Source organism: Microplitis mediator, chromosome 5 (genome assembly GCF_029852145.1).
Source record: "Microplitis mediator isolate UGA2020A chromosome 5, iyMicMedi2.1, whole genome shotgun sequence".
Taxonomy (NCBI): domain Eukaryota; kingdom Metazoa; phylum Arthropoda; class Insecta; order Hymenoptera; family Braconidae; genus Microplitis; species Microplitis mediator.
This window is the reverse complement of record NC_079973.1, coordinates 7,244,923-7,259,860: the sequence shown is the minus strand read 5'-3', so window position 1 is coordinate 7,259,860 and position 14,938 is coordinate 7,244,923. Positions and strand designations below refer to the sequence as shown.

Genomic DNA, 14,938 nt, shown 5'->3' with positions numbered 1-14,938 from the left:
TATTGAATTTTTCTTTTAAATATTAATAAATTAACTTTTTATTATTTTGTTACTTATAATAGTTGTGTTACTGTAGTTACTGTAGTCATAAAATCGTTAAATTTTTTACTCTCAACAATTAAAATGATTGTTTTTTTATCCTTCAAATTTTGCAACTAATAGTCGACACATCATTTATTCAAGTAAAATACTCATGAGATAAAAATTATTTTTTTCTTTAAAATAAATTTCAATGTAAATTCAAAATAAATTTCTTTTTATAAAAATTGTGATTTTTTTTAAATTTTAATAATTATCAACTATTCTATTAAATGAATCAGTACATAAAATATTTTCTTTTTAACTGATAATTAAATTTCTTAAAACGATTTTTTTAAAATACTTTTATTCCTGATTTGTGCAACGAACAAAAATTATAAAAATTTTAATAACGTAAGAAGTCAATTATTATATAGCACAAAATATAATAGTGTTATTGGCATTTAGTTGATAAAAAAAAAAAAAAAAAAAAAAATAGAGTAAATAAATTTTTTTGCCGAAAATAAAATATTTTGAGCAAACAAGTAAAAGAAAATAATTTTTTTTCCGTACAATGAAATAAGAAGCTTTCATACATTTTTACAGGATTAAAAATACAAAAGGGATACAATTTCCGGCATTATTGGTTATGTTAAAGCAGCTTTATGGAAAGTAAAATGAAATAATAACACAGCACACGTGTTTTTCCAATCCTTTTGCCGAAAAGTGGCGCGTCAGTCTTAGAAATATATACATATAAGTATAAATTTTTACGAGCATAAAATGTATGAAACGAAAAACGAGAAAGGGAAGTTTCGTGAACAACGTGCACACGGCACATCAGGGTCACGTGTCCACACGCGTACATGAAACGGGCTAAAATGTATCAGGCGATGGGGCAGTTTTTGGGTTATTGTATTTAATATGTGAGGCATGGATATTTTACCCTATGCTACTGTGTCAGTATTATACAGATATACATATATATATATTATATACATAGAGATATTTGTATTGATGTGTATTAAGAAGAGCTTGTCAGCATATATATCCGTCGTTGCTGATATGTGGCCTTAACTTGCCATATTGTCAAGTGGCAATCGTCCAAATTTGTTATTCTATTGGATTATGGACGCGTTAAAAGTACACCCCAGCTATGTATTGTTATCCCTTTCTTTTCAGTTGCCCTTTCTCTTTCTCTTTATCTTTTACTCATTTCTTATTATGTGTTTTTTAAAATATATACAAGTATATTCTGTGCTATGTTATAAAATCATACAAACCGATCTTGTGTTTGTTCCCGCCTGACAATAGAAATCGAAAAAAAAAAAAAAAAAAAAAATTCGATAATGAGGAGCGATTATAAAACAGGATGTTTTTTTTACAGATTTAAATAATAGTATTAAATATATGATACTAATAATATGCTTAATAAATTCGAATAAATATAATATATAAATACTTTTTTGAGCAGAATTGATTTTAAATGATTTGTTAACATTTTTAAATTATTACAAAAGTTTTGTTATAATGACAGTAATTTATCTTTCGTACAATTATCACAAACAATTAAATTAAAATAGTTAATGTTTCAGAATTACTGTGTGAGTGATAAATTAAATTTTATTTGTAACGATAATTACCAATTGAATTATTGACGAGTTTCGAGTTGTAACGAACATGTTTTTTCTCGAAGTGATAAAGAATTAACTATCTTTTTTTTCTGTATTAGAACACATATTTTTTTAAATAACTTTTAGTTAACGAAAACAATAGACCTATTATTGTTTTAATTTTTATTCAGAAATCTGAAGACGTTAAAAACATCGAGATCTGATGAAAACTCAATTTTCGAAAATCGGACCGCAGCCAATAATTTCCTTTTTTTGGAAAATTTTAAATTTTCTTAGCAGAAGTTAGAAAATTATACGAATTTGCAACAAATTCAAATGAACTAAATGAATTTACATCGAACAAAGCAGACAAAAAAATAGTAAAGATTTACGTTAATCTTCAATACAATCACATAAATACACAGAGGAAAAGGACACCTTGATGTCATGAGAAAATTTTTTACATCCCAGAAAAAAAGCCAAAATTTTCTTAGTTTCGCACGTCAGCCGAAAATTTCAGGCCATCCTCAACTACACAGTAAAAAATATTGTGTAAAATCAACACTGTTTGTGTGTTAAAAACGGTTGACACAAAATTTGTGTTGAAATTTCGACACAAGAGGGCGCAAAGAATTCTACAGTAACACACAAAATGTGCTAATAAAGAGTGTATAACACATTTTTTATGTTACAAAAAGTGACACAAACTTTGTGTTAGTTTAACACAAACCGTTTTCGACACAAATACACAATATTTTTTACTGTGTACCCCTCGAGTAACCTTTAAAGTCAAATTACATAAATTATTTTCATTTTCGTTGCGTGAAAAACGTTCCGATCTTCAGTTACATTTTAGTTAAGGTAGTTGTTTCGAGGTAGTCACGTTCAAAAGTATAGCATACCAAATTAAAAAAACAGTATAACTGAAGCGGTTAGTTGAACGCCGCTCAATGGAAACTTTTGTAAAAGTACAGTCACATTGCTCTCACATACACCCAAGTAGTGTCAATACGTTTATATACAAGTACATCCATAATATTCGAGAAGTGATCGTGGCAACACTGTTCACTGTTACTGCGCATTCACACGTTTTATATACACTTTATTTAATCTATAAATTTTATTATTTTTCTATTTTATTTATAACAAACGCTAAAAAGTTATCAAACGAAATGTTTGAACAATGTATTTATTTTTAGGATAAATAAAAAATAAATGTTAAATTATCTTTATTTTGTTTGAAAACAAATTCATAAAACGTTTCTCTTTCATAAATTTACAAAAATTTAATTTGATTAATTAATTAATTTTTTTATTAATAATAGAATAATTCGAATTATTAATGATCGTTAATTTTATTTATTGGTTATATTTTTATATTATGTGCCTATTTGTATTTTCGCGCGCTCATCTGGCTATATATAATATAAGCACTGTTGCCACATCACACTACTGTTTTGGTACATCTTTAAAATTTTTAAAAAGTTTCAAGTCTTGATAAATTATAATTCAGATACGACGTGGTCAATAATTATCATTTTTTTTATGTTGTTTGTAAAATTTGGTTTTGGACTAAAAAAATTCTGGCTTTTCTTCGGAATCGAAAAAAGTGTACAATAATTATCGTTTAATGGTGAATTTTAAATGAAAAATTATAATGATATTACGTTAATGTTCTGGCAAATTTCAATCTAATTCTACTGCTGCCATAGTACTGAGGTGTTTAGGAAAAGGGCAGTAACTTCACTTACTGCTTTTCTATTTAACTAATGTTAAATTAACATTGGTAAGATAAAAAGGCAAAGTAAATTTATTCTATATCTATTTAAAAAAAGAGCATGAATATTTAAAACTTGCGTTTAATTATTGAATCACTTTGTGATAGTAAAAAAAACAATAAAAATTTCTTTTTAATTTACAAGATCATTTACTTTACGAATATTATTATTTGAGTTAAAAAAATTTGTCAGTAAGACTCTTGAATAGTAATATATTTATTTTAATCAAGTAATATTTACTTTCAACAGCAATTTATTATCATAAAATAAAAAAACTATATAACAAATAATAATAATTTTTAAAAACTACAAGTGACCTTGACAAACTGCGTTTATGCATGTTTTGTCGAGACTGAGGAACCACGTAATTCATGACGGAATTACGTGGCAGTGTTAATGGACTCTCGTGTCTTCACGAGATGAGGCGAAGAAAATTGGCGAAAGATATATGTACTTATTGTAGTAAGAGTGTAAGAGTGAGACAGAAATAGGTTGAGTGAGAGAGAAATCATGGGGTCATGTAATAGATTCATATATAGCAGCAATTAAATCTCGCTAATGCACCGAATGTTACCGCAGAAAACGCTTTACCTGCTTTCGCTTATTTCCATTAAACATTTTTGTCTCCCATATTTATTCGCTCTATTTCAAGTAAAAAATTAAAAAATATGTATTTATACCCTTACATTTTTGAAAGATGATAAAATTCTTAAATATGCATGTAATATACACGTTTATACAGATATTTAAACACGTAAAACATGTTTTAAACTCAGGATTTCCTTTACAAATGCAAATGACAATTAACATTAGTACTGTTATGCTGTACAACGGTTCAATTTAATAAAAAAAAAAAAAAAAAAAAAAAAAAAAATAGAAAAACGGTTGTATTTTTTTAATTAAATTAAAACGGCCATTTAAATAAATTAAAATTTTTTCCACATCTTTGTAAACACAACTATAATTGTATTTAAATGAAGAATGAAATTTCATTAATAAAAAAAAAAAAAAAAATTAATTTGAATCGTGAATTCCTGCAGTAACGATTGGAATCTATTTAACCAACAGTTAAAATCTGTTTTATCGGTTACAAAAATCTGTTTCTCAATAAAAAAAAAGTGTGTTGACAAATACACAGATATAAATATGTGAAAATAATACATATAAAGGGGTTGAATAAGAATAAAAGTAGTAGTAGTGTGAAATACGTATGTTCTTCTGATACAAAAGTGAAACCTACGAGGTCCGTGATAGGAGCAATTTAGATGCGTCCTGGGGTCACGACTGCCGACTATTACTGTACTGCTATTACCGGATCCTGTACCACTTTATCTCACTCATTCTCTCTTACTATCTCTTTTTTTCTTCATACTGTATCTATTTCTTTGGTTCATCCCACGCTGTTGGTATTACGCCCGTTCTTACCGTAATTTTGCAACGAGTTAGAGCTCGGGTCTCGCGATAATAGGACAATTGTGATAAACTACGAATCGACATCCTTTTATATACATATACATATATATATTTATATTTATTTTTATTATTATTATCTTTTTATTTTTTAGACTCGTTATATTATACGACTGTTATTGTACTACACCGTACAGCACCGTCTAAAGGACACATTACAACACATTATATAGACAATAAGAGAAGATTTAACAATTTATCACGACGTGTTGATCATGAGAGGGTCGATGACACATAATACAAGATGCTCTTGATCGTTTGAATCCCATGAGAGATTTATTATGATCGCCTCAAGCATTGGCACGCACATGCGATCATTCTCACTCACTCTCTCTCTCTCTCTCTCTTTTTCTTTTTCTCTCACTATCTCTCTTAGAAACAACTACATGTATATTTATATATATGTACCATATCACGGAATGCTAAACTTACCGATGCGATGCAAATGCGTGGCTTCAACAGACTATCATTACGTCAAATCGGATTCACTTCATGATTCCAAACCTTTTTTTTTTTTTTTTAACAATTTTTTAAAAGTATTTTACATAATTAAGGAAGAAAAATCACTATGGGAATATTTATTCCTTCTTTACTTTAACACTTTTTACTTTGTGTTACAAAGTACTAAAATTATGTTTTAAATTTCTTGTGTCAATCATATGGTCAAATTAATTGCACGCCTCAAATGCAAAGCATTTATGTGGGCCCTACTGTCGAATAACCATGTACCTGAAGATCCGAACGCTTTTCGCGGAACGAAAATGAAAAAAATTTATGTAAGTTGACTGCTTAAGGAAAGGTTCCGGGGAATGAGGATGACCTAAGATTTTCGGCTGACATACCAGCATCTTAATGCAAAACACTTTGGAAATCAAGTCATCCAGTATAGATTTTTTACTTTCCAATTTTTTTTTTCGTTGCTTAAAAAAAATTCCGATCTTCAGGTACATGAATAATAATCACCGTTTCGCTTAAAGTCATTTCAATAACTCGAAGTTAGTTGACTGTGTACTTATTGATGATTTTTTGAATCTTTGAAGTCTGATTAATGCGATGGTCGTTTTTTTTTATTAAATGTTGATAATTAAAGAAAAATTCAGTTAAAAAGTTTATTATAGTGACGTCCTTTAGAATGTATGTCTGTGAGTCACCTGGATTTAAGTTGTCACGAACAATAAATCAGCCTAATTCTTGTTGTAGAAGTTATCATTCATCTTTGGGATGAACCCGATTGAATACTAGCTACCAACTTTTTCCCATTTAAAAGATATGAGTAAAATTTGATAAATTTTCTGAGATTTTTTCTTAAAATTTATCGTCCACATGCTTTCTGTCTTTTTTCTCCATATTTACATTCGTATACATCTCGCTCTGTTTTCTATACGTATACTATCTATCTACTCATGTATGTACTACTAGCACCCCTACAAAAAAACTGAACCAGCTGTCAGTTTATTTTTTAAAAATTTATTTTGTTTTTGAGGCGTGAACTTTCCACGCAGTGTTTTTTCTTTTTTTGTGAAATTCAAAAGGAATTTCGACTTCAAAAATTTCTCAAGAGCCCAATGATTACAAATAAGACTGAAGTTATTTTTTCCAAGTGAAGACGAATGAATTTTAAATAAGCATTGAAAAAAATTTCTTTAAATAAAAGAGTAAAATCGTGAGAAACCTTTGATTTTTACTAAAACTCTCAACATTAAATGATATAGCAGTGGAGAATAATTTATCATTTATTTATACTCTAATACTACAACTTACTTGCAATAAGACTCGCCACGAAGCGGAGACACGCAGTGCCCACCGTTCTTGCAAGGACTCGGCGAACAGGAGATGAAACCTGTAACAAAATAAATAAAAATAAATATATATAGTTTTTAAGTTAAAAGTAAGGTAGTACAGGTTTTAGATAAAAAATGTATATATATATTTAATAATGGTAAGAATGTTTTAAATATTTACGATTATAGAATATAGAACATTGAAAGCATTGAAATGCATTTGTATTGTATAGTATTGAAGATATTGGATCCATTGTATATGCATATATGTGTACAATAAGCGTGTCCCACGTGCGTGGTATCCCGAGAACTGCGTATGTATTGAATTAAATGTTAAGATTCAAACAGGCTTATCGCAAAGTGGCAATTAGCTTCCATGAGTCTGAGTAGCTTGCTATGCTAGCATAGCTAAGAGACGAGAGAATGAGAGACCTTTGGGATGCTGGCTACTATACTACTTTCCAAAGGCCCTTTGACAAGCCGGGCAAAGTGAACTTTCGTGTTGGAGATGTATACCAGGTATATGAGGGCTTTTAGGAAATTTTATTTTATTTTTTTAGTAAAAAAGTTTTTAAAAAATTGTTTTTTTTTTGAAAATTAAAATTTATATAGTACAAAAAAATATGGGGGGGGGGGGCAAAACAGGGTATCCCGAAAATTTTATAAAAAAAAATTTATTTAATATCCGGAATTTTTTTTTTACTTTTTTTAGAGGGTGCCCCATTTTGCCGCAAAAATGAAAAATTGTTTTTTTTTTTTTTAACGGTAACTAAAAATTTTTTCCATTTACTTTGAATATCACTAAAAAAAAAAAATTTTGTGTATTTGAGTCCTCGAAAACTTAATATTTCCTTGAGTACCACGATTTGCCCCCTCCCCCCTACCCTGTAGATATTTATAGATTTTTTTGTGTGTTATAATGGTAAATAAAAAAAATATCGTGTAAAACAAGTAATCGGGTATTTTGTAAAATGTAAGAGGAATAATTCATGATGTACATAATGTTAGATTTACCGTATGGTAGTGGAATAAGTATATAAAGAGTAAAATAAAGTATAGAAAAGGAAACGAGAGCAAATTAAGTCTTAGGGAGGAAACAGAAGCGACAAGTGTACGGCGCAGAGCATCAGAATCGCGCCGTCTTATTCAACAAGACGGATGAGATCAGTTAAACGAAACTGCCTTCGTGACAAATCCGTTGGTTGGTTTACTACAGTGTAGTGTACTGTACAAACTGAGTACTCCTCTTTCCCTCCCTATCATGACAGTCCATTGTGCGTGAAATCACTTAAGAAATTGCGACACAACAGATTAATTTATAAAATTCTGACGGGGTAACTAAACTATTGTTTTTGTTATTTATTTATTCCTTTTTTTTTTTTTTTTTTTTATGTACTTGAATTGTTTTGTTGAAAAACCTTAAATTTTCATTGATGTTGATAAAGAAGGAAGTCACGGAAGTGCAAAACTAGACATTGTTTTCATTCCCTAGTATACGAAAAGTAAAAAGATCCGCGGGCGCGCTAATTGCTTTAATTCCGGAGTAAATTGCTCGCTCGGGTTGAAATTGCGGCTTCCTTCCTGTCCTGAGACTGAACTCGTAGAAAATTTATTCACGTTGTTAACAAATACTTGGCTTTTACATGCTTTCCCATATCCCTCTATTTTTTTTTCTTCACACTATTTTGGAATTGCGCGGCTTATTAATGAAAATTAAAAAAATTTAGTACTGTATAATTTATAATATTTTCACACGCTTATAACTTCTAAACTATTGACTTTAGAGAAATATTTAATCTGAACATTTTTACAGAAAATTTAATTTCCTACAAAAAATATTGTTCATCATTTTTTTGTATCTCCAATACTTTGGCGGGAAATTTAAATTCAAGTTAACAGAAATAAAAAATTTTTGAAAATAATTTCTAAAGCTTTTAACTGAAATTTCGACTACAGTTTCAAAGTTTATTTGTTTGTTTATTTTGTTTATATTGTTTTTTTTCAACTAAAATCAATAGTTTAGACGTTAGAAATAAAAATACCCTAGTAGAAATGTTCAATTTTTTACTCGATTAAGTCTAGTATCTGGCTAGCGTTCATATCTAGTAACTGGCCAGCAATCTTATCCAGTAACTGGCTAGTGAAACTAGGTAAAAACTGGAAGTTGCGCCACCTATAACTGAATCGTTAACATTGGTCACACTGATGTTCTACTTATACTAGTGTATGTGTATGTTTATTTTTTCACTTTAACCTGTAAGTTGAATAATATTTAGTAAACATCAAGAAACAATACAAATAATTAACAAAAAATAAAAATTGTGTCTTTCAAAACAAAAATAATCGGTAATATATTTTAAAAAATGGATGAAGTTAAAAAAATCGACACAATAAACGAATTACGGTTGTGGACAATCAAAACAAATACTCCAGATTGTCATCTAGACGAATTATTAAAAATTTTACGAGGAGTTATCCCAGATTTGCCAATGTGTGCAAAAACATTTCATGTTATTATATTAATATTTATATTATTAATATAAAAACAATCAATTTTATTAATGTTTCTCGTTTTATATTTAAAAATATAATGTAATAAATTAATAAATAAATTTTATAACTTTTCCGTGTATTATTATTATTATTATTATTATTATTATTATTATTATTATTATTATTATTATTATTATTATTATTATTATTATTATTATTATTATTATTATTATTATTATTATTATTATTATTATTATTATTATTATTATTATTATTATTATTATTATTATTATTGTTGTTGTTGTTATTATTATAATTTTTAATTGTAATAAAATCAATATTTAATACTCAATAACCTCAAGATCAACAAGAGTCGCCATGTTTTATTTGCTATCTAGTAAAACTGGCCAGTTACTAGACAGTTACTGGATATTATACTAGCCAGTTCCTAGCTTAAGTCTAGTTAAACTAGCCAGTTACTGGCCAGATACTTGATTACGTTTCTACTAGGGTAAATTGTAAAAGGGAGTAAATGGCGTATTATTATAAAGACTGTATGTCAATGCCACAAGATTTGTATCTCACATCGCCTGGTTACATTTCATCGTGTACATATTCAATATATGTACTCGCAATCAGCGTGGGTAGGACAGAAAAGACAGCAGAGCCAAGACGAGGATGAACGAGCAGACAAGTGAGAAGAGCAAGTTTGCGCCTCATGATATCGCCCACGCACGTGTCTTGTGCACTTTCCGATCCGCCAATTCACTCATTAGCCGGTCCATTACACGCCCTCTCTTCAAATTCATCCCTTTTTTTTATACACAAGCAATCATCACCTATCACTATTCTATATATACTATTCAACACAAAACAAAAAAATATATAATAATTTATTTTTATTTTCCGATTCCCAAAAAACAATTCATTTCGCTCATAAATTATCTACGGTAATCTTCAGAGAAGTCTCAAGTAATAATGATAATAATAGTTTAAAGGTTCACGTGTTTGTGCAAAGATAATTAGCGATTATACTTTGCCTTATATTTAAAGTTTTTTAAAAATGTTTCTCAAGAAGTTGCCTATAATCTACGCTTTTTTTCATAGTCAATTCTCAGTAAAAAACGAAACAATTTTTTTTTTTTTCTCAAAAAATTCAAATTGTAATTTTTTACTATAACAATTATTCTTTTTCTACTCACTTTTATTATAAAAATTTATCGCAAATTTGAAAAAATGTTTTTTACCGTCATCTCATTATGCCTGAAAAATAGAAAAAACATTTTTTTTGCCGGCAACTCAAAATTTTTCATGTGCCTGAAGATCGGAACATTTTTCGCGTGACAAAAATGAAAAAAAAATTCATGTAATTTGAAAGACGTGGTGGGGGGTGATCTGCAATTTTTGGCTGACATACTAATATCCATGCGAAACATTTCAAAAATAAGATCCAACAGAATTTTTACTTTTTATTTTGTTTTTTTGTTTTCGTTCCGCGAAAAACGTTCCGATCTTCAGGTACATAATTTTTCTGATTTTATTTAAAATATCAGTTGATTTAAAAATTTAGCGTATTTAGGGTCAAAGAGTGAAATTTTTATTGGCCTCTGTCATTTTGCAGTCTTTTGAAAAATAATTCTTTTAGTGATCCATCAAAATAACAAAATTTCAACTAATAAATAAAAAACATAGAAATAAAAATGAAGATGGAATACAATATTAAATATTAATAAAAAATATTAATTATGGTTGTCTAAAAGATTATTCAACGGGGTTAGTCATCGTTTCAACACGAATTACAGGATCATTATTAACCTCAAGGATAAGCCATCAGAATATGAAGGTAATCCCTTTGGATCATTTGATTCGTTTCGCACGTCATGGGAGTCTCGGTGAATTTATTTTTATTAATCCAATATGCGTCTCGCTTTCGTACTGGTATTAGTTGCCGCCTCTTATTATTCTCTGATATCATATACATATAATATGTGATGATGATGATTACGATGATACACAATAAAAATATTGTGAAAGATCATTGGCACGCGTGATTTAATTAAAATCTTGACCTAATAAAAACAAAAAGTTTGTTTTTTTAAATTTTTCGAATAGATAAAAATTGCAGATTCGTATAAATAAAATCTGAAGGATGTAAAGAAGAAAACCGGTCTGAAAATCGGTAGTTGAGAAACGGTAATAATAGTTTGTAAGAAGACAGCTGCTGGCTACTGCCAATAGAAATGATAAATATTTTTCTTACATTATTTAGTTGGATTGTGAGTATTGATCTGTAATAATTCTCGTGAATTTGTGTAAGACAGGACAGGATTAAAAAAAAAGTATTAAATTTCGAGAACGAGATACTTGAATTGACCAATACAAGAGAATCGAGCAAAAGATGATAATAAAAAGTGGAAGATGTAGCACGACGTATTGAGCACTTTCATGTACTTTTCTCTCCTTTTAAATTCACGTAAAGTCATCAGATATATCAGGAGAATGTGTCTCCTGTGGAATCGTATTACTTTTAAAATGTCTCAACGACTAAATAAGGCTCCAGGTATTATGTAATTCTTTCAAATATCTCATTTCGATATCATCATTTTTATTAACAACCATAAATATTTATTTGTAAAAACAAGTATTTACTAATTTTATATCACTCATGGTGTTATTTTTTATCTATGTATGTTTTAATAATTCATTTAATTGAAATTTTTTTCTCGTAGAAAATTTTGTAATAATGAATCAACTTTTTTTTTATTTTTTTCACGTTCATGGAAAGTAAAAGATAGTACTGCGGTTACTGTTCTGCGCACTAATCGACGAAAAATATAGAGAAAAGTACATTTTAATAAAACCCATTCATATTATAACAGGAATAAGTCATTGCTTAACACGTACTACTACTTTTTAAACAGTAACCAGTGCTGTGCTACACAGTAAATGAAACAATTGACTGGTTACTGTTAAAATAGTCGTCGTTCATAGTTCAAAAGTTTCCAAAACTCTCAGCACAGCTCTTGTTGCTGTATAGAATTTACTATTTAGTCACAGGAATAGTTACTTAGATTTCGTAGATCTCATTAACCTTAGAACAGTACTTAGTCCTGTTCTGACATGAACGGTTACTCACTTCATATGTGTCTGTAGTGTTAAGAATAGTAAAGACACATATGAATTTAGAAATAGTTTATGTCAAAACAGAACTGACTACTGTTCTGGAAGTTAACGAGAACTACGAAATCTAAGTAACCATTCCTGTCACTAAATAGGAAATTCTAAATTTTAACAGTAACCAGTCAAATGTTTCATTTACTGTGTAGCCCAGCACTGGTTACGGTTCAAAAAGTAATAGTACGTGATAATCAATGACTTACTCCTGTTCTAATATGAATCAGTCATAATAAAATGTATTTTTCTCTATATTTTTCGTCGATTACTGCGCAGAACAGTAACCAGTACACGGAAAAAAAATTCACGGATTTTTTACGATTTAACTATCGTAATTTTCATTATATAGTATTGTAACGCTGGACTATAAGTTTTCAATAATAATTTTTACAATAGACTATCGTAATTTTTATTTTATAATTTATACTACTACCTGAAAGAAAAAATCAGATACTATAGAGTAAATTATACAAGTTGTTTTAACATAAATTCTAATACAACTATCGTAAAATGAATGAGTCGGTAATGTAGAATTTCTTTAAATATAAAATAATAATTAGAAGTCAATAGAGTAAAATATATTTTCTTAAGAAAGTAGAACTTATAATTAATATAAAAGAAAGATTTATCATTTGGAATTTTTTTTTTTTTAACATTTAAATTGAGAAGGAAAATACAATCTCGAAATAAAAATAAAACATGTTTAAGTAGTAATAATAAAACATTTATTTAATGATTTTTCAAATATATTTTTTTGGTACATATAAAATTTATTATTAATTAATTTAACTTTATCAGTTATAATTTCACATCAGATTCCGAAAGTATTATAATTTTTTCCTTTTGAATAAATAACTCATTTCTTTGTATTCAAAATACGCACATGTAGAAAATTAAAAAAACCATAGGTGCAATTTTTTTGAATACTTTTTTTCTATAATTTATCGTTTTAAAAAAAATCCAAAAATTATTAGGCGTCTGCTAACTTCAGTATCATATAGAAACGTTAAACGTCCATAATTTGAGGTTATTGAAATGTTTTACCTCTCGCAAAGCCGGGTAAAATTATTCATGGTCGACAAATGAAGAATATCCTGTAACAAAATTAGGAGAATTGAATTTATCAGAAAAAATAAATTTTCATTCTTTTAGAATCATTTATCCTATGACCATAATACTACTAAATTTTTTATAAAAATAAACTTCATGTCCAGATAAATAATTTTAAAACGAACGATATACCCACAGAATATTCAGTTTAATAAAAATTGAATAGTAATAATTATACTTACACCACCAAATTATTATATTCCATAATCTATGTAGGTTTGTAATGAAGAAAGCACAGTTTTTTTTTTTAAATTTCTTATTTACAATTGTCCAAAAAACGTCATGAAAAATAACCTCTATTTCTGCACTACACTGTGGAGAAAGATGATATATACTCACACAAGCATCACATCATGGTATTGTGACATTTGTCTTTCATACGGAAACGCTTCAGATGGCATATACTATACCATTTCAAAAAATTTACAATTCAACTATCGTAATTTTTGTGACTTATATTGTAAAAACATAGAGGCAGCACTGTAAATTAAGAGGAAGAATAAAAGAATAAATATTATAATTAAATCTCATTTTTTATTCTTTTACTATTTACGATAGTAACATTGTAATATTTCTTATTGAATTTTATACAACAAACTCTTAATAAAATTACGATAGTGAATAGTAAAAAATCTTTTACAAACTGTAAATTTTCGTATCATATATTTGAAAGTTACAGATAATAAAAGTATAGTCCAGGATTACGATAGTAATATTGGAATTTTTCGTCGAATTTTTTTTCCGTGTACTATCTATTATTTTCATGTACTTATTATGATATTTTTATCTCAAACTTCAGAAAAAATAATTTTTTTTTACAAAAATAAAAAAAAATTGCATATTTTTCAAGTGTTAAAATTACTTGCAGGGAAATAAAATAAAATTGAAAAATTTTTTTTTAACACAACAATTTTAAGGTTCACTTAAACAATTTCCAAAACCATATTATTATATATGTTTACCCGTTGTCCAGAAAGCTGCAAACAAGCGTTAAAAAATTATTTTTACTCCATCTGTCTTGCAGAAGGTCCATCAATCTTTACTTTAAAAGTTTCTAGTAAAATTCATTTTTTTTTAAATTTTTTATAAAAAATAAAAATAACTCTTTGCAATACTTGCAGTCTCAAGTCGTATTCAAGATTGTAAGCGTAAGTTTACGATTTAGCTTCCACTCAGGAAACGTTCGCTTCAATTTTATAGTTTTAAGAAAATTGACAAGACCTTGTTCTTATTCTTAGCTATAGTTTGTTTTTAAAAATGAAATCTCGTTAAAAAAATAAATAACCTGAGCAATAAATCTCAACTTTACTTTGAATTTTATCATCCTTTTTTTTCTCAATAAAATTAGACTTAGAGGAAATTTTAATCTAAAAATAATAAAAAAATTTGAAAAAAAAATCGTCGGTTCTTTATAACTATCTCATGATTGCAATTTACGAGTTATTTTCTCACTTTATCACACAATCATCCATCCAATTTATTTTTCTAGTAGTTCGTTAGC

The 14,938-nt window shown here is 27.9% G+C and overlaps 1 protein-coding gene across 2 annotated transcripts in view; it reads right to left on the bottom strand.

The window, feature by feature from the left end:
• Positions 1-14,938, bottom strand: part of LOC130669157 (neurogenic locus Notch protein) — a 152,709-nt gene that overhangs the window by 118,390 nt on the left and 19,381 nt on the right. For both annotated transcript variants that reach the window (XM_057471900.1, XM_057471901.1), the window contains exon 2: positions 6,641-6,719. In XM_057471900.1, the coding sequence (XP_057327883.1) occupies positions 6,641-6,719 (79 nt within the window). The remainder of the gene's footprint in view (positions 1-6,640; positions 6,720-14,938) is intronic.